The sequence below is a fragment of the Coenobita brevimanus genome, chromosome 29, assembly GCF_032717465.1.
Source record: "Coenobita brevimanus isolate Jiangsu-jjx chromosome 29, ASM3271746v2, whole genome shotgun sequence".
Classification (NCBI taxonomy): Eukaryota; Metazoa; Arthropoda; class Malacostraca; order Decapoda; family Coenobitidae; genus Coenobita; species Coenobita brevimanus.
Genome location: NC_136982.1, coordinates 265612 through 286719, shown reverse-complemented (window position 1 = coordinate 286719; position 21108 = coordinate 265612). Strand labels below are relative to the sequence as shown.

The window sequence follows — 21108 nt, the reverse complement described above, 5'->3', positions numbered from 1 at the left end:
CTTTAAGCTGTTCCGGGTTCCTCTTAACGTTCCTACCCCACATATCTGACCTCCTCTTGTTTTCACCTCTTCCCTCCTCCTCTTCTTCCTCTTCTTCTTTCTCTGACACATCTTTTTTTTCTTCCTCTTACATCTTTCATATTCCTCTTACTGTTTAACATCTTTCATCTCCTTTCTTCCTCCTCTTGGCTGTCTTTCTCATCCTCTCTCACCTCTCCCTCTTGTTTTTGTCTCTTCCTCTTGTCTTCCTTCCTGTCCCTTCCTCTCTCTCTCTCTCTCTCTTTCCTCTGTGGCCTTTTATTACCTCATCCTTCCTCTTGGCTCCTCCCGCTTTCATATCTCGCCTCTTTCTTCGTCTTCCTTCTTTCTTCCTTTGTCTTCTTCCTCGTCCTTCTTGTCTTTATCTGTGTCTTCTTCCTCTTTCTCACCCTTTTCTCCCTGTCACTCCCTTCCTCTTGGTTTCTCCTTCCTCTTTTCACCTCTGCCTTCCATTTTGGCCTTCCCTCTTTACCTTCCTCTTGATATTTCACCTACTGATTTGCCTTATTTTTTTCCTTCTCTCCCTTTTCATCTTCTTCAGAGGGAAGAAACAAGCCTAGCCCAGGGTGCCTATTTTGGAGATGTAACAACAACAACAGCAATAATAAAAATAATAACTGTTTCGTCCTTAGGAACTTATGAACATACAATAAAATTAGGTTCTTGGTGGCAACAGGTACGGTAATGTAAAATATTTACATTTAACATAATAAGCTCCGTAGGAAATAACTGAATACGAAGGAAAAACGCAAAAAAGTATATATATATATATATATATATATATATATATATATATATATATATAGAGAGAGAGAGAGAGAGAGAGAGAGAGAGAGAGAGAGAGAGAGCATCGCTCCATACGTCAAATACTGATTCAAACATGTAAGCACGTCCATCAATCCGCAAAATGTCAAGTCATCTAAGTTAAGACGTAAAGGTATTGAATATACTGTACACTTAATGGGCAGCTGTTATGCCTCAAGGATGTCTGTGGTTTTTCGTAATAGGCTGGTTCCTATCACTATGGTGTGAAGTGATGGGGACGACCTAGACTCATGTAACTGCTTTGAAGTGGGCACCAGACACTAGTGTTTATCGACAGACTTGAGGCATATCGGTGTATGTCTGGATTAAACTGTGGGATTTTACTATCGATGACCTCGTCCGGTTAATGGAGTAAAAGTTTATTTATCGGTACATGAATTCCATTCACCGCCTCCACGTCTCTGTGGCTTCTGTTACAGATGATTGAGTGAGACGTATTGGACAGAAGTTCATATTGTCACCCACAGATTAAAGATATTATGCACTTCAGTCCACTACGTCACATTCTCGCCTCTATGAATCCACTGGTGGAAGACAGGCAGAAGAAGCGATGTTGCAGTTGATTATAAAAGAACGGTGCGGCATTTTTACTTCAGCTAAATACCATATCAGGTGTTTGTAAGTTCTTGCTCAGGTACCGGTAACTGGAATTTGACAGGCCACTAAAGTGCTTTGCCGTACTGTATCATGTCCTTGTACGTGCTTATCCTCGTAGGTAACTGGAATCTGACGGTTCTGTAAAGTGCTGTCATTTACCTGCTACATAGTGACAGGTAAATGACAACGCAGTGCACACACACACACACACGGATGGTCAGGAGTACTGGCTGACATGCTGTTTGTGTACCATTACGACTACTAAAATCAGATTAACGGAGAAAGAGTGAGAGTGGGACTGGATGTTAGTGAAAGTTTAATAGTGAGAGTGTAACAGCAAGAAAGTATAAGAGAGGAAAAGTGGAATTAAAAAAAAAAAAAAATCAGGATAAAAAGGCGTAGAAGTGAGAGAGTGGAAAAGACGAGTGCAAGAATGAAAAAGTGAGTACTCTGCTGTTCTCCCCGTCCTGCCACCAGAACACTGAACATTGAACTAAGGTATAAGAAGGAACAAGTATGCTGGTACGATTTTAAGCTTCCCTGATGACTCCAAACATTAGGGCATCAGTGTGAATGGCGCTGGCTAAAAAGTAAATAACTAGATAAATAAATATGTAGTTTATAGTAAGTTTCGGCCATTGCTTAACTTTGTGGCACTGTTTGAGCAAGTGCCAGTAGGAGGAGGAAATGATTAAGGGACATGGCAGAACAAAGCTTACCACACCATATTACGTGTACAGTACTGAGAACACCAACCACACGTGATGATGACAGCTTGGGCCAAACCAACTTGTACACACACACACACACACACACACACACACACACACAACAGTAAGTGTACTCGTGTTGTATGAATGTGAACATCCATATGTCGGGTGTGTATATATGTTGTATATACCGGTAATAAGGTTGGGAAAGGCCTTTGTTCAGAAGTGGACTTGCAATAACTGATGATGATGATGGTGATGATGATGATGATGTTTGTAATGTATGTATGTAGGGTATGTATGTGTGTATGTATTTATGTATGTATGTTTTAACCTGAGCCAACCTTAGGAGACAACCAAGCTGCAGTGAATAAAGACGACCATAATAGTTTTCCTGGACCACCGATATTCTGGAAATGCCATCATCGTGTCTATAACGCACTAGCAACCTTTTTGGATCGTAAATATCTACAAAAAATTCTCGTAGAAAAACATATCTCCCGTTACCAGCATTGCATCTTGATATTTCTGATCTAATTCTGGAATCAGTATGTGTATAAGACTGATTTTAAAAAAGATAATATCAAATACGGCAATAAAATATTCGAACAACCGAAGCAAAGATGAGTCTAGCTTTGTCATGATTGCAAGGGACGGTTTGTGTGGGTAATTCCTCCATAAATCATGTAAGTGGCGGTACGCAATTTTCTCGGCCAAGGACAGTCCCATTAGCTGAAGAATCGTGGACACACCAATTGTTGCACAGATAGGCTCCCAGGATTTTTTTTTTTTTTTTTTTTTCACGTATGCGTACCGTGTGCAAGACGAGCTTTAAGTTTCGTCGATGGCTCCGTGTTTAAAGATATCAGCATGAAATAATAATAATAATAATATAAAGTCTTGTACAGGCATTGAGACATAGGCCTAACTTAATTTGGGTCTGATTCCGGTTACAGTTCTCTTTCTCGCTGATACCACCGTGCGTCATAAACAAGGGACAGTGATTACCTTCTGTGTTTCCCCAGTCTCATCAGTCAGAATCATCAGGAAAGGCCAGCCAGACAAAAAAAGAAAAAAAAATAGATAAGTTAGTGAAGAGGCACTTGAACGACCAGAAATGAATTAGGTAAGACGCTGGTTGAAGTGGCCTTATCTTGACTGACGCGATATAATATGATACAGTATCAGTAGGGGATTACACACATACTCGTCACAGTATCAGTAGGGGATTACACACATGCTCGTCACAGTATCAGTAGGGGATTTTACGCACACAGTCATTCTTAACACTGACTTCTCTTAACTGCAGCACTCACAGTCAAGGTCGCCAGCTAACAGCGTGTGGAGGTTCTGAAACTCTATGAACCTCTCCATGATAAGTGTCCCTTTTCTGTCTCTCTTTTTGGCGCTTTTTTCTGTCCGTCTGGCGCTTATTCTGTCAGTCTGTCTGTCTCTTTTTCTGCCTCTGTCTGTCTCTTTCTTTCTTTTTTTCCTTTTAGTCATTGTTCCATTCTGACGATTTTATGAAACTTTGGAACGATGTTTCGTAGTGAGTGGTTTAATGAAGGTTGTATCTGACCCCCTTCAGTTTGAAAATTTCTTCTAGGCTGGATAAAACTGACTGAAGGCAGCAAGAATACAATACACATAGTAATAAAATCGTGTCAGAGTAGCAACAGTGAAGCAATAAAGTACGCCACCTGATTTAGTGGGTTAACGCCTGGGTTGCTGGTAACGTTCTCCTTATTTTTATTGTTAGTAAGTTTTCCCAATGACGTCTGTGGGTGGCAAGAAATAATATTAAATGCGTCGCTTGATTCAGTGTCTTAAGGTTCCTGGCAACAGAGGGAACACGAATAAAACAAAGGGAAAAATAGTGTCCCGATTACAACCAGGGGCCAACATCCTGTACATATAAAAGACGCCACTAGATATTTCCTGAAGTGTTGCTTGTTCTTTCCTGGTTTTTTTATTTTTTATTTTTTATTTTTTTAGGACGGGCAAGAAGAGCCGAGGGCAAAAGCTTCCCATATTTCTTTGGCCGGTATTCTAGTTGGTCGAGGAAGCTCCCTAACACCTTTTCTTAATCGATTTATTTTCATTACTACACCTTACTCTCTTCATCTGTGTTACATAATCCATCCAGCATCACCATACTGCATAAATACATACCGTAAATAACATACAAAAGGATAGTAACCAGCCATACCCCAAACTAAGTCGCTAAGGTAGAGGTGTTAGGGGGCCTCCTTACCGAACGAGAATACGAGCCCATGTTCTCCCTGCAAAATGAAATCTAAGTTACGACCAGGAATCGATCTTACGACAGGGAATCGATCGTAAAATGTGTTAAAGAATCTTACACCTAACCCTAAGAGAGTTATATCATGTGAGCAGCTGTGACTCAGTCTCAGCTGCTTCCTATCGTACATTCAGATAGCCTGTCACTGTAATTTTGATTTTAGTGTACATTAAGATCCTCTCGCAGAACGTACATTTTCACCCACAGAACGTACACTTTCAGCCGGAGAACGCACAGTCGCAGAACATACGGTACATTTTCAGCTGCAGAACGTATATACATTTTCAGTCGCAAGAACGTACATTTTCAGAAGAACATACATTTTCAGAAGAACGTACTTTTCCAGACGCACAACGAACATTTTCTGCCGTAAATATCAAATCATCCAATCGTTTTCTGCCCCATGAGGATAGTAGGGAACTTGGGCTAGGTTACTTAGTCCAGACGTTTAACTCGAGTGACCAGCCTCGCTCTTCCCTGAGTGGCATTATGTGAGCAATAAAACTACCCCTCTGACGTAAACAAGAGCCACATCTGATTGCAGCACCTGAACCCACTAGGCCACGAGGCGTCTGTCCGGCTGTGTGGTCACTCCCAAGCTAAGTAAATGGTTGCGTGGGCTAAAAGAAACAGTTTGGCTTGTCATTCTGTGTAGAGTAACCCAAAAACGATGGAATGAAACAGGAAAGACGTGACGATGAGAGTTGAAGTTGAGGTATTTTTTTTTTATTGACTGTTTTTTCCCTCATGGTTAATTTGATGGTGGTGGCATTGGAGGCGCAGAATGAGTATAAATAACTTGTTTACCTGAGTGTTGAGTGGGGGGGAATGACAGGTGTGTAGGTGTGAGGCAGGGAAGGTGATGGGTGTGTAGGTGTGAGGCAGGGAAGGTGATGTGTGTGTAGGTGTGAGGCAGGGAAGGTGATGGGTGTGTAGGTGTGAGGCAGGGAAGGTGATGGGTGTGTAGGTGTGAGGCAGGGAAGGTGATGGGTGTGTAAGTGTGACGCAGGTGTGGGGGGTGCGTGTGGGAATGGGGCTTGGGGTGTCATAGGGAATGGAAAATTGAGTAAAAATGGGACAGACAGATAAACAGCTTTCTCTCTCTCTCTCTCTCTCTCTCTCTCTCTCTTTCTCGGGGTGAGGGGAGTGTCAGATAGCCTCCATGTCGGGGAAATGGTGTCAGGTGTGTGTGTGTGTGTGTGTGTGTGTGTGTGTGTGTGTGTGTGTGTGTGTGTGTGTGTGTGTGTGTGTGTGTGTGTGTGTGTGTGTGTGTGTGTGTGCTTTTGTTAGAGGATGGGGGAAGGAGTGACTCATGCACCACCTGCGTTGGGAATGGAATGGGGAAGTAACTTTATTATTATTAGTAGTAGTAATAATAGTAAAAGTAGTAGTAGTAATAGTAGAAGTAATAGTAGCAGCCGCAGTAGTTGTGGTGGTTGTGATAGTAACAGTAGTAGAGTAGGCCTATTATTATTATTATTGTTATTATTATTATTAGTATTAGTATTGTTATTATATTAGCATTTAATAATTTACTGCCGCCCGTTTAAGAATTAGGTAAAGTTTTGGTAGCACATTATTGTCTGTCTGCCTACCAGTCTGCCTGTCTGTCTGTCTGATGTATGTATTTGTCTGTATATATGTATGGATGGATAGATATTCATTTTTACGGACTGTTTGTCTGCTTGTATGATGTACGAGTGTGTATATGGATGGATGGATGGATGGATGGATGGATGAATGGATCTGATGGATAGGTGGATGGATGGATAAATGAATGGATGGATGGATGGATGGATGAATGGACAGATGGATGGATGGATGAATGGATATCAGGTTGGAATTTAACATTTCAGTGACTGAAGGTCATGGGTCAGAGGTCAAGGTCATTGGAATATAAATAGATCAACTCGGCACAAATGGCTGGTTTTCCTCAGTCTTGGGGATATTGTGGATTCTTTTCTTTTCCTTCTTTCTCTCTTTTCTCTTTCTTTCTTTCTTTCTTCCCGTCTTTGTTTCATTTTCATTTTTTTCTACAGCAAGTGGACGGTATCTGGTGTCTCCGTCTGAGGGGCATTGTGTGTGTGTGTGTGTGTGTGTGAGAGAGAGAGATCCGACTTTGGGTATAGACGATTCATTTCTCCCACAGGTGCTCCCTCGTGTGTTGTGGGGACAGCTTAGTGTTATCAACGTCTTACTTGCATCATTTATTCACTTCTTTTTCCCGCTGCCACATCCATGCCCACATCAGCAGACTGGGCCGTCCTCGAAATACATTACATAAGGCGCTATTTTCGGCCCACTCTGTATATTAGTTCATTATTAAACTTCCCTTGCAGAGTCTCGTGTGTTGCGAGGGCGGCCCAGTCACCTTGAGTAATGCCTGTCCTGCATCATTTTTTTCCCACTATCCCGTTGCATGTTTTAAAGTATCCGAGTTAAAAATAAAAATGTGAAATTTCTAGGACGAGAAGTTGACCTAAAAACACCTAGCATAACAAAATGAATAAAATGATGCAAGGTAGAAATTAGTTACGTGAATTCGTCAGGTGAGCGGCAAAGAGGGTGCAATGAATGGACCACCTGTGTTTTTACCGCTTCATTTTGATTACCTATTTTTTATTATTCTTATTACCACTATTCAGGTTAGGAACGTCTTTTTAATAACGAAAAGGCTAATGAAGGATGTGTCTGACCTAACACACACACACACACACACACACACACACACACACACAGAATCATAACCTTGCATGTAATATAACTAGCCAGTCAGTAGACATGAGGGCTGGGGGTTTCGTAAGCAAGCATACATCAGTTTCATCCTAACCTTGAAGTTCAGTTATGTAACCCCCCCCTCTCTCTCTCTCTCTCTCTCTCTCTCTGTGACTTGTTCATGTGTAGGTTTATTGATAAGATGGAAGAATGAATGAAAAATGAAATATGAGGATGTGTGTGTGTGTGTGTGTGTGTGTGTGTGTGTGTGTGTGTGTGTGTGTGTGTGTGTGTGTGTGTGTGTGTGTGTGTGTGTGTGAAAGAGAGAGAGAGAGAGAGAGAGAGAGAGAGAGAGAGGAAATGGGAAGCTAGATGGAGAGATGGCAAAATAGGAGTGGAGGAGAAAAAGGCGTGAAGAGGAGGAAATGAGATGATGGAGAGATGAAGGGGAAGGGAGGAGAGAGAGAGAGAGAGAGAGAGAGAGAGAGAGAGAGAGAGGGGGGGAGGGAGATGGAGAGATTGAAGGGAGGGGGGGGGTAGGGAGGACGAGGGAATGGAGATGGAGAGATAGGAGGGAGGGAGGAGAGTGTGATGGAGGGATGGGAGGGAGATGGAGGTATGGGAGAGAGGGAGGTGAAGATACAGAACTGGAGAGAGAGAGAGAGAGAGAGAGAGAGAGTATGATCTGTAATATTACCCACACTTGTGAAGATAGCAGCACACACACACACACACACACACACACACACACACACACACACACACACACACACACACACACACACACACACACCAGTACTTAGACAACAGTGAATAAAAACGTGTGCGTCAGGGGTCTTGCACGTGACTGGGTTGTTGCTGGACCCAGCCCAACACAACACAGAATAGGTTGACCCGTGCAGTTGCAACATTTTACTTTGGTGGATTTTTACGAAGCACTCCCTCGCCCACTTAGTTACTTTGATCAGCTGGTCGAGAATGTGCATCATCATTATCATCATCATCATCATCATCATCATCATTATCACCCTGCTGTTTCTCTATATACGGTAATCGCCAAATGGGATGGGTAGTGCCACGAACCTCATGAAAAGAGAAAACATCAAAATGGTAATGTCATCCTGTTTCTGCTGTACCGAGGGTGTGTGTGTGTGTGTGTGTGTGTGTGTGTGTGTGTGTGTGTGTGTGTGTGTGTGTGTGTGTGTGTGTGTGTGTGTGTGTGTGTGTGTGTGTGTGTGTGTGTGTGTGTGTGTGTGTGTGTGTGTGTAAGAAATGGGGTGGGTAGGATCAGAAACAGGATATAAGTAAAACTAGGACAGCATGATACAGCCATCACAAGCGTCGAGAGAAAGTGGTCACTTATCATTCCATCATTCGAAAATTGACAAGGGTTACCAAATAGTCAAGATGGATTTGACCTGGTAACCCCTTCACTCTGATAATGCATTTCTTTTTTCATCTTCATCTTCTTCTTCTTCTTCTTCTTGAAGCTACTTCTTCTTCTTCTTGAAGCTACTTCTTCTTGAAGCTACTTCTTCTTTTTCTCGAAGCTCCTTCTTCTTGAAGCTTCTTTTTCTCCTTCTTCTTGCCACATTTCATGACGATTTTTTTTATTTAGCTTGGATTTTTCGAACTGCAGAGTCATCTACAGCCTTGATTTTTATGCCTTTACCCACCTATGGTGGAGGCATTAAGTGACTGGTTTGTCTGCCTGTCCGTGTGTGCGTGCGTGGGTCCGCGCGTCCGTAACATTCTTGCGGGCGCGATATCTCCGGAATCCATGGACGGATTTCCACCAACTTTTGTCACTGATGCAGAATGAGATGAAGATGAACTGATTAGGCCAGCCAGATCAAGGGGTCAAAGGCCAAGGTCATCTGGGGACGGCTTAGTTTATCTTTGTGGGCGAGATATCTCTTAAACCCCCTGACTGATTTCGAGCAATCTTTTGTCATTGATATATTCTGAAAGGACGATGAACTGATTAGGTCAACAAGGTGAAGGGTCAAAGGTCAAGGTCATATGAGGTCGACTTAGTTTATCTTTAGCCTCATTTCAAGCCACAGTGAACCCTATCATGGAGGTTGTATGGCAAGTCGTGTTCGGGATTTGAGGAGGCATACCGAGCGACGTTTTGCGTCGACACCTGGGGACCTGAGTTCTCAGCGTTTCATTTTACTCTGCGATGGGACGCACTGAAGCTGAATATAATGTGATTATAGCAAAAATAAGTTAAGAAATAAGACATCGGATTTAGGGATTTGAAGGAAAGGGGATTTTTGGTAACTATTTTATATGGTGTAGAGAGTTTCGCCTCGTGTTAGCCTAATTATCTCTTAAGTACCATTACATCTTGCTGCTTCCACACGATTTTATTCAGCATCTGGGGAAACCTCTCGTCGTGAAGGGGTCCGTGGAGTCAGTTTTTGATCCACTCACTACGAGGGGGTGTTTCTTAGGCATAGTATAAATCGTCCGGTGTGTGCAAGGATACCGGTAAGTATCGTATCCTTAAACCTATAATCGCGAAGTGGAATGCACCCCGCCGACTGTTGATGATTACTGAAGTACGTGATGGTGATGGAGCGTATCTGGCCTTCCTGTGTGGCTGCTGACTGCGTTCTGTAATATGGGATGCAGGCTAACTATACCTTATAACCATAGGCGTTACGTAAATGACCTCCAATAAGCTAGTTAGGGGTTTAAATTCCATCCTGGGTCTTAGGTTTAAACATGTCTGTCTATATATTGCCAGACACCTTAATCCCGTACGGGGTGACCACAAACAAATCGCCTCCACGATGCCCTATCCCCCGCCATTTCACGACCTTTAAATGAAGAATACCCTATCGTATTGAAAAAACTGAAACTTTGAGAGCGTGTGTATGGACGCCCCAGATTTTTTAGTCATTTATACAACACCTGTAACTGTTATGTGATCAGTCTGAATCCTACAATAGTGTAGGTAGCAACGAAACAGAAAGGCCGAACAAGTTTAATAAATATTACTTGCGACAGAAATTTTCTCAAAAGTATAGGGGCTGCCCTTCTTTTTACCTATTTAAATTTTTACACCAGATGGCGTATCAGCCTCCTCTTGCTACCTCTATACGATTTTATTCAGCATTGGAATTATGTCTAACAAGGAAAGGGTTAGGAACGGGTATACCTAAACCCTCGAGTTCGAAAGGTTACCAGCAAGCTAAATAAAATTGTCTCGTTAATTTTAAAATCAAACGACCTAAAACTGTTACCTGTCCATCATGAAACTTGAGTTCTCGCAGAAGATTAACAAATTATGATGCCAGCCACTAAGAAGACTATGGAAAGGGGGTAGAGCCGTAGCATTGTCTTTTTCTGCCACCAAGCACCGTGAAAAAAACTGAAAAAAGACGAAAATCTGGGCCATGTTTAGGGGAAAGAACTATTGGTTAAATGGGAAGTATACGACCGATTGTTTGACTTTATGCAGATTGTTTTAGCTTGGAATCCGCGCACTGAGGCTTGGTATTACACATGAGCTGTGGCAAGTGGTATGTACTTCTCTGAGAGCTACTGGCAATGATAAACAGAGGGTAAAACACTTAGGATGAAGAATAGAAACGCAATGGAACACACACACACACACACACACACACACACACACACACACACACAAGTAGGTCTAGTGTGTCTGGGTGGCAGGACTGGCCCTGTCTGTCCTAACACTTGGGGTGGATGACCCTGGTGGCATCCCCGCACTCACTGCATCTCTCTCTCTCTCTCTCTCTCTCTCTCTTTCTCTTATAAGGGATGAAGTCATAGAGGGCTTAGGAAGAGAGTAGGTCACACACGAGGCACAGATGGTGAAACAAGATACAGTTAACAGATAGTTGGTCCTTTGCTCTTTGCACTTCTCCTTTCTCCTCCCTGTAGTTTTCCCGTTCTCTCCTCTCCCACTTTCTCCTCCCTCTTGTCTTTCCTCTCCTCACCCCGTTTCTCCTCCCATGGTTTTCCCCTGCTCTCTCTCTCCTTTCCCCCTTTCTCTTCCCTCTTGTCTTTCCCCTCCGTTGTCTCCTCTCCCCCTTCCTCCCTGTTTACTCCTGTACCCACTGCTGTAGGATGAAACTGCATCCCCTTCCCCTTCATTCTATCCTTGCGTCTGTCTCTCAAGTAGCTTCTCCCCGTCTTCTCCTTGAACATCTATCCTTTTCCCCTCTTCCCCCTTTATACTCCTCCCTTTACCTCTTCTCTGTACTGTAGTCTCTCCCTCAAGCGTTTTCCTTTCTGCGTATATGAAAGTCTTTTATTATTTTCACAAGCTGATTTTGAGTCACAGCAAGTTCTAAAAAGTCCAATCTTTACATTATCGAAGAACATTCTTTTGTAACGTGCATTTCGGCAAAACAGATAGGCTGCAGTGTAATGATGCTACTCAAGAGGAAAGTTGTGCAGTGTATTAGTTTGTTATATAGGACTGAATGACTTGCTGTCCCATCAGGCACAGACTGGTTGCCTAATGGAAATGTGTCAGGAACAACACTGCGACTGAATCCAGCGTTGCTGTACCAGAATCCTGGATATACTTAGTATGTCTTCCTCGTAGATGTAAATAAAGTGATATGCTACTGCTTGCGGATGACAGGTTATGCAGATAGCCATCGTTTGTCACTACCGAAATTACTACGAAAAAAGTCTGTCTGATGTAGATCGGGTAACAGTTATTTCACGATCGTCAATGGCGTAAATTGTGTCCTGGTCAAAGATGATCTAAACTCACAATCATCATCCAGACTCATTTTACCATGTCCACTTGGGGTGGGAATAAGCAGAAATATTTCGACTGACATAAGGACATGAATCAGAGGAGGAAACACTCCCCAGACACAAACTCTCTTCTAGCCTTTCTCCCGCTTCTTCCCTCTCTAACATTTCCCCCCTCCTTTCGAACTCTCCTCAGCTTCTCCTCGTCCCTCTAACTCTTTCTGTTCTTTCTAACCTCCCCTATTCTTCTCCTCTTTCTCTCTAACCTCTTCTCCTCTTCCTCTTTAATCTCTTCTCCTCCCTTCTTCTAACCGCTCCGCCTCATTCTAACCTTCCCTTCTCTTCTCCCACTCTCTCAAACCTCGCCTCTTCCCCCTAACCTCTCCCCCTCCTTCTTACCTCACCTCCTCTTTTCCCTGAAACTTCGTTGGCGTGGTGGTAGTGTGTTCGTCTCATGTCCCCCGTCAATCTTATTTCTGTAGTCTAAACCGAAGCCTTGGTGTACATATGAAACAGGCGCTGGTACAGTGTCATTTCAATATTTGCATATGATCGCACCCTGTCTCTTCATGCTGATGATATATACAGACTGACACAAAAACAGGGCCATTCCAACGCTTAGACTTATACATGCATCCTGCGGTGCACCTCAAATGGACGCTTACGTCAGTTTTAGTCCTCTCACTCTCATCTCTTCGTATTATCACCTTCCTTCTAATTTCTCCCTCTGCCTTTCCCCTACCCACTACTCCCTCCTCCCTCCCCTTGACTTCCTCCCTCTGCCTCTCCCCCACGCTCTGCCCCCTCCCCTTGACCTTCCACGTCACATATCATGATATTAGCGTCCTGACAACCACAACTGGCAATCGTACCATCAGTCAACCACCATGCAAGTTGCCAAAGTCTGCTGCACAGTATTGTTACTTGGTACAGAGCAAGTTCTCTGACAAGTGTTTATGACTGTGATGCAACAACACACACTCAAAAGGCCTTGGACACAATGCTTCCAACAGAGATACTTCAACGTCATCATCATCATCATCATCATCATCATCAGCAGCAGCAGCAGCAGCAGCAGCAGCAGCAGCAGCAGCAACAACAACAACAACAACAACAACAACAACAACAACAACAACAACAGCAGCAGCAGCAGCACCCAGACCTCCTTTCCCACCCCATGGTGGGGTGATGTAGGGTACAGAGAGCCATAAAACAAACAAAATCGATAGAATGACATACTAACAAAAGTCTGCCCAGAGCCACACTCCCACCTACGCATCATTCAAGTCCCCCAAAATCCTGGCTCCACCTGATAGAAAAAAAAAAAAAAACCGCTCGCAGCTTCACACTTACCTATCCAACAGTCAGCCTGACAGAGGCTACTACTATTTTTTTTTATATAACCACATAAGAGCAGGTCTGACGTTTGCTTATCACATTCAGTACGATGATGCTTTTCCTGTATCATGCAGCTCAGTAATGACTCTTTGTAGTGGCAGAGTCAAGTGGTAGAGTCAGGAACCATCACCTTTAGGCAAACTCCTTCAAGTCGATGGTTTCTTATATCTCAATCCAGCCGCCATCGACACCTCCACTCCCTCCCGCACTAACCCTAACCTACCACACTTCCTGTTGCATCCCACTCTTCCTCCCTCTCACACCCCCACACTGACTGTTACACCCCACTCTTCCACTCTCTCCCACTCCTCCACTCCCTCTCACGCTTCCCCGCTCCCTCTTACAGTAACCCACTCCCTCTCACACTCACCATTCCCTCACACACACACACACACACACACACACACACACTGGCTCCCCCTCAAGGTCTTTTTTTTTTACTCGTCTCTTTTTTTCGTTTCTCATGGCAAGCCCAAGGCTCTGAAGCTGTTGTTGGGCTGTAAACCCCTTCAGGACGATGATGTCTGTTTTTTCTCGTATTCTTGCTTCCACGAGACGATTTAGTGAACCTGAGGGCGATTTCACTGTGAGTATATTTTAACCCCTTCAGTTCGATGACGTATTTTCATTTTCAGTAACCACACGATTTTTTAAAGTTTATGAGACAGTGTTCCAAGCGGAGTAGTCAGATAAAGCCATCATTCACCCATTCACTATTTTACATCTCTTTAAGCTGAATAAAAGTACCTCATTCACTATTTGGGATTTTTTCAAGCTTACCAAAAATCGTCCAGTGTTAACAAGATCAAAATGTAAAAAGTCACCGCAATGATGGAGGTGAAGAATTTTCCGTTTAAATTCCAACGCCATAAAGTCTCTTTTTTCTTCTTAACGCCAGTCGATGAAATTCAACTTTGAGGAGACCTATCGTAGTGAAGGGGTTAGTCTTTTATATTGTGCTACCTTCGTGAAAGTTGGCATTTGGTGGTTTCTGTATTAAGACCTTAAATTTTATTCTTTTCCATTAAGGTGGTTCGCTAACACCTCTTCATTAGCGATTTATTTTGCATCTTATTCCAGTATTATTTCTTGTTAAGCTGGAGCAAAAATTCACCTAATATTTCAGGTGTCCTACTCGTCACTTTCCTTTGCTGGCTTATATTCCTAAGCTGACAAAGGGTTGATACGATTCTTTGCCCATAGATGATTCTCTTTGGCAAAATGCGTGAGGGGGGAAAGTGATGGACATGGCCTGGGGGTGTAGTAGATGTGGTGAAACAGTGGGCCAACTTTTATCACTGAATGTACATGTAACTTACTCGTTTAAATACCGAAACACCTTTTAAAGAGAGCATACAAGAGAATATTTGCGTGCCATATGATAAAACAAGGGAATATTAGCATGTCATGTGCAGACCAGAGAATATTAGCGTACCATGTGCAGATACACGAGAATATTAGCGTGCATTGTGCAGAAACACGAGATTATTAGCGTGCCACATGCAAAAACACGAGAATATTAGCGTGCCATGTGCAGATACACGAGACTATTTGCATGTCATGTGCACACACACTAGGGTATTAGCATGTTATGTGCAGACACGTGGATAGTAGCATGTCAAGTGCAGAAACAAGGGAATATTAGCGCGTCGTGTGCAGAAACACGGGAATATTAGCGTACTATATACCGTAATAAATGAGAAAAGAGTTACTGTACGAGAACAGGACTCTTAGGAGTGAAGGCCGTGTTAACGACTGGGAATTAAAAAATAAATAAAAGTAAATTTTAAAAAAAGTCCTAAAACCACTCTGTTCAAAATCACAACTTACATATATGAGCAAGGGAAGTGAAAGAAATGCTTTATTAACAAACAATTGCAGGCCACACCAAACGAATGAGGGAAGTGAAAGAAATGCTTTAAAAACAAGCTAAATTGGCCAACAAGAGTGTTGTGCAAGCTCTTGTTGCCACCCCGCAAGAGCTGTGAATGTCAGTTTAAGCCCGCATTGTCGTACGTTTAGAAGCTTTCCTAACACTTCCAAAGCGATTTATTAAGCCTATTACACCTTAATATTCTCGTTTATATTACAGATACAAAGTATGTCGTTTGCATAAGATTTAAATAACATGCATGAGGATATTAAAGTGTAATAAGCAACGTAAAGTGCATGATAAGAAGGGCTACAAAGCCTCGCATGTCATCGAGAAAACAGACTAAAGCGACATGGCCACGAAGCTAGATGCTTTCAATACTGCCGCAGACATATCATTGTTGTTGTGGGGGTGCGTGCGGGTTAGTGGGTCGAGCACCGTAAAAAAAATATATATATAGTTATATGCTTGATGTGCAGCCATGTTACAAATAAATATGATCTTCGTGACAGATTCCAAGTGACATGGTTAAATTGGGTGAATGGGAAACAGATGAAAGTTTGGAGAATATTTAGCAGAAGCCACATGTGCGTTCAAGTATTCTGAAGTGTCTTCTCATTTGCTAACACCTAACTTCCATGAATTTTCCGTTGCAAATGATCCCAAGCCGTGAAGAGGGGAGGCGGAAGTTAGTAAATGATGAAAGTGCCATGGAAATTTTCTTTCTTAGCAAATGGTGATATATAAAGAGAAGACACTTCAAAATACATGAATTGCAATTGTCTTTTCTAAATGTTTTATCTTTTTTTTCTACACCTTTTGAGCTCTGTATTTCCCTCCCGCACATTATACCAGAGTAATATCTTTCACAGAATTGGTAAGGAAATCTTTAAAATCAATTTATTATGGTGCAGATTAGATAGACTTCTCTGAAGTGAGTGGCACAGGGCACAAACAAATGCAACTGACGGCAAAATAAGTCCTTGTTTTTTGCTGACCATTTATCAGCACAACCTTTCACTCTCGTTACTAGTTTTTGTTTGACTTATCTGACATGTTTTTATTGTCTTTAAAAAAATGAAGCTGAGGTTGGCTTTATCTTTTTTTCTTTGTATTAAGTTTCATTCCCATTATACCTCTGATTCTCTTCTGTACGTGGAAGTCAGTGCATACACACGGGAAAGAACTAAGGTGATTAAAACAGTGGCATGGTTGGTTGTAGCGTCTGGAGATGCCTCTTGTAAAACCCAGCTATGGAAAGGTATTATGCCCTTTCCTCTCAAAATGGAATGCTATTATGCCCTTTCCTCTCAAAATGGAATGATATTATGCCCTTTCCTCTCAAAATGGAATGCTATTATGCCCTTTCCTCTCAAAATGGAATGCTATTATGCCCTTTCCTCTCAAAATGGAATGATATTATGCCCTTTCCTCTTAAAATGGAATGATATTATGCCCTTTCCTCTCAAAATGGAATGATATTATGCCCTTTCCTCTCAAAATGGGATGATATTATGCCCTTTCCTCTCAAAATGGAATATTATGCCCTTTCCTCTCAAAATGGAATAATATGTCCTTTTCTCTCAAAAACTGAAGTGAATGTAGCAAAGAGTGAAGTTATAGTTTTCTAGAGGAGGGAAGTCACTGAATGAACAGGGGAGCTGATTGGCTGGAAAATGGAGAACGTGAGTACCTTCAGATACGCGGGTATTGTGATGAGCAAAGATGGAAGTTTTAGTGGATGGAGTGCTAGAAAGGATACCGTACATCTGGAAGAGAGGGCTGCAGGCTCGAAAGTTGGCTGGCAGTTCTTGGCTAGTTTTATGTTCTGTCTTTTATATTTCTCATTCCTCCCCAGACAACAGAATATTTTTCGTTCTCATACACTTTTTTGTGTGCTTTTCTTACTTCAGAGTAGTTCATGCAAAACCATCCATTGCTACAGGTGGTACAGAAGTGTCGGCAAACTTTGGCCAATGTCTGTAAGTTACATTGAAAACTATGACGAAGAGTAGGAAGGTGCGGATGGAAGTAAAGAAGTTGCCTGACAGTATTGTAATCTTCATACGAACGATGGAAATGATGCTTACACTGTGCTGGAAGGACACGAGTCAAAAGTGAGAGGAATGGAAGAGTGTTATCTTGTTACAGGTGTTGCGTCAGGAGGGACACAGACAAATGACGTAACTTGGGTGCATTGCGGCGTTAATGAGGCTGTGTTGGGAAGCTTTGCGAGTATCCTTAGATGGTGTGATTGTGTAAAAGGAAGGGAGAGTTAAAATATTGACCAAGAGAGTGTATGAGTGACGCTGAAGGGAGACGCAGAGGGAGATCGAGGGTGAGGTGGAAGGACGGAATGAAGAGATATTATGAGTAAGAGTGGTGCGGTGTTGAGAGACTACCACCTGATGGCAGAGGGCAGGACGACATGAAGGTGATTTGTTCGTTACCATCACACACAGTAATGTTATGTCTGGAGAGAGAGAGAGAGAGAGAGAGAGAGAGAGAGAGAGAGAGAGAGAGAGAGAGAGACTTTTCTATCAATCTTTTTTTTATTTGCATATCCAAATGCTCCAGTTATATCAACAGAACTGTGTAGGAAGTACGAAGGTAGGCTACAAAGGAAAACAAACAGCAACAGACCTAATGGTCCTTTCGAGGCTGCTTAATACAGAGAAGACTATCACTATGATATCTAATTCTGCAAGCAGAAGATAAGGATAGTAAGGCAAGAAGGCTTCCCTCCTCCCACCCACCAAACCTTCCAGTCGAACCCGGCAGGAAAAAAGTAAGAAGGACCACCATGCAGCATATAAAAGCTGATATGGAAATTTCATGGGAAAGACTGAAAAATGGTAAACCATATTGTCCTACTATATCTATAACACTGCAAGTGTCAATAAGCCACAGGTATCACTAATTACATTGTATTTCCCTACTATAGTTTCGTCAAGATCTGAAATAGAGAAAAACAGCTTATATTATTATTCATTATTGAAGGTGTTTAGCTGGGGATTTGAAGCGAAATACTTATCCACGCAGTGTTTGAATGTCACCACTGTACTTCAACGACATCCCTGGCCAGTTTGTTCCAAATCTATACCGGTAGGCATTTTGTTCCAAATTTTCATCATCATCATCCGGACCTTCTTTCCCACTCTAGGGCAGGGTGAGAAGTAGCAATGTCCAGACGGCCCAGATTTGCCCAATCCAATGGGCCACGCTTCCATTCAGTCATCATTCAAGCCCCCGGAATCCTGGCTCAATCGGATACGCCAAAAACATTCACCACGTTCTGTAGCTTCACATAAACGTATCCGATAGAGTCAGTCCAAATGTTAACAAACCTAAACGCTACTTTGTGGTGCAGCAACACTGAATTGACAGACCCCGTCAGTATTTATTATTATTACTATTATTTTTTTTTAGGGGAATGGATTGCCTCTTTAGCTGGGAGCCATCTTAGTACTTTTTGGCACTCTGTTGGTTGTTCTACTGTTATGCATTCCTGTTCCTGTATCTGGAATCCACCCATCCCATATAGTAACAGGAAATACTGTTGGGGTGATGCTGATTGTTAACATGAAATTTTTTTAAAGTTTATTGATAGATAAAGTTTCGAGTGTATTATCACAGTACATACAGGCTACGGGATACTTGATTATAATGACACTGTAATAGATGAAATGTCTTCAACCAGGTGGACGGAGTGACAGGGCAGAGCTATACCCATGGAGAGTTTCGTGATCTGAGTATGAGACTGGGCAGCGCCCTCACCCGCCTGGATGTCACCAAGGGAGACGTTGTGGGCCTTGTTTCTCCCAACTGTCCAGAATTCGCCATCACCTTCTATGGCGTGGCGGCCATTGGTGCTGTTAACACCACTGTCAACTGTAGTTACACAGCTGGTATGTATCTCTTCAATTCACTTCATATTCATTAGTAGGTCACTGACTGAGAGTGTTAAGAAAAATACTTTGCGATGGTTTGGCCATGTTGTGAAGATGGAGAATGAGAGACTGATTAGAAGAGTAGAATGAGAGACTGACTAGAATATAATTACGTGAGTGAGGTGGAGGGGGGAGAGGAGGGGATGACCATGGATGAGATGGAGGGATGGAGTGGAGAGGGTGAGAAATGAAGAATGGCTAGAAGAGTGTATGTGAGTGAGGTGGAGGAGGAGAGGGAGACCAAGGATGAGATGGAGGGATGAAATGGAGAGAGATTATGAGGGAGGAGGGTGCTAGTTGGGGGAAGGGCAACCAAATGGCAAAGGACAGACGTACAGTACATGGACAGACCTCTTACGGAATTAAGGCGGCTGGCGTTAGATACCGGTACGTAGATGGACCAGGTCATGCTCATTTGCTTGGGAGGTTCTTGGCAGATCAGAAGACATGTAGCAATGGTAATTAATTGAAAAATGTCCTTTTAGTTTCTGTTAAGCAGCTGATACAAAAGATTGTCTCCAGTTGTTCATGTAAATGAGTATCGTCACTGCATACTGATACTATAGTGTTTTTCATCATTTACAATTTAAATTATATTCCTGATGAATGATCATATGCCGGTATACTTAACGTCAAAATGCATGTGATTCATTGTAAAGTTGTTATTAAGTAAGATTATAGTATTTTTGAGCTTTTAAATGTTTCAGTTTTGAGCCAGATGCACATCTCACTTAAAGTTTCATTTTGAAGAACCATTCTTTCTGTTACAGAGGAAATTGCCAATCAGTTGGCAAATTCTGGTGCTTCCGTTGTTGTAACTCATACAACCACCCTGGCCAAGGTAAAGCAGGCGTGCACAATATACACTGGAATTCGTCACATTATTGTTGTTGGCCCTGCGGAAGAAGGCATCCTCTCCATCCATGATCTTTTAAAAGATGATGGCAAAGCTTTCCCCCACAACGTTCAGGTAAGCAATACAGATTTTCTTACGTAACCTGATTGCAGGGAATATCTTTAAAAATATCATTGTTGCAACCAGATGATTCAGTTCAGCCAAGGAAAGACTTGTGGTATTCTAGGAGTTAATCTTTTCTAACCCCTGTAGTTTAAAAATTATCCTATGCAAGACAGGCTGAAAAAAATCGTCAGGAGAGTGTAAAAAGAAAATAAAGTTGACCTACTCAGTCTGAAGAGGCTATGAGGTAGTCATACTGTTAATTTGAGACTACTCTGATGTATCCAGAATTCTTTCAAATTACCCTTACATATATGTATAGCCTACCCATTAACCCCTAAAAGACGGGTGTCCGCATATACTGTCCGACGGTACTAGGGGCATAAAGACGAATGTCCGCATATGTGGTCACGTCCCCCCATCCCCCCCCACACTCACCCCAGCCACCTCATCCCCCTACCACCACACTCACACATGATCCCCCGTCCTCCCCACCGCCCCAAACCCCCCCCCCACCCCCAAACTCCCACAGCCTCCGCAAGTCCCTCCAGTCCTCCACAGCCCTTCCACCCCTCCCCACTGCCCCCTACCAGCCCTAACTCCCACCACCCCCACCCTCCCCACCCCAATCCCCCATTAACCACCCCCCACGCCCTCCACCATCCACCCCCATGCCCCCCACTACCCCACCATTCCCCAACCACCCCCCACTCCCCCACAATCCCCCACCACCCCCAATGTCCTACCTCCCCTTACCCACCAACCCCACATCCCCACCCCCAAAACTACCCCTCCTCTCCAACCTCCACTGCCACCCACATTTCTTACCCACCCCCCACACCTCTACTCACCACCCAACTCCCCTCGCCACCCCCCACCCATTACCCCACACCCACACTCCACCTCCCCTAACCACCCAGCCCACCCCCCTCTGCACCACCCCACAACCCCCACACCATCTTTCCCACCCCTCACCACCAACTCCAACAAAACCCCTA

General features: G+C 43.1%; 1 protein-coding gene across 1 annotated transcript in view; it reads left to right on the top strand.

Moving 5' to 3' along the window:
* Nucleotides 1-21108, top strand: part of LOC145394922 (uncharacterized) — a 65354-nt gene that overhangs the window by 18778 nt on the left and 25468 nt on the right. The window contains exons 2-3 of the mRNA XM_080268671.1: nucleotides 18903-19110; nucleotides 19923-20122. Coding sequence (XP_080124797.1) covers nucleotides 18903-19110; nucleotides 19923-20122 — 408 coding nt within the window. The remainder of the gene's footprint in view (nucleotides 1-18902; nucleotides 19111-19922; nucleotides 20123-21108) is intronic.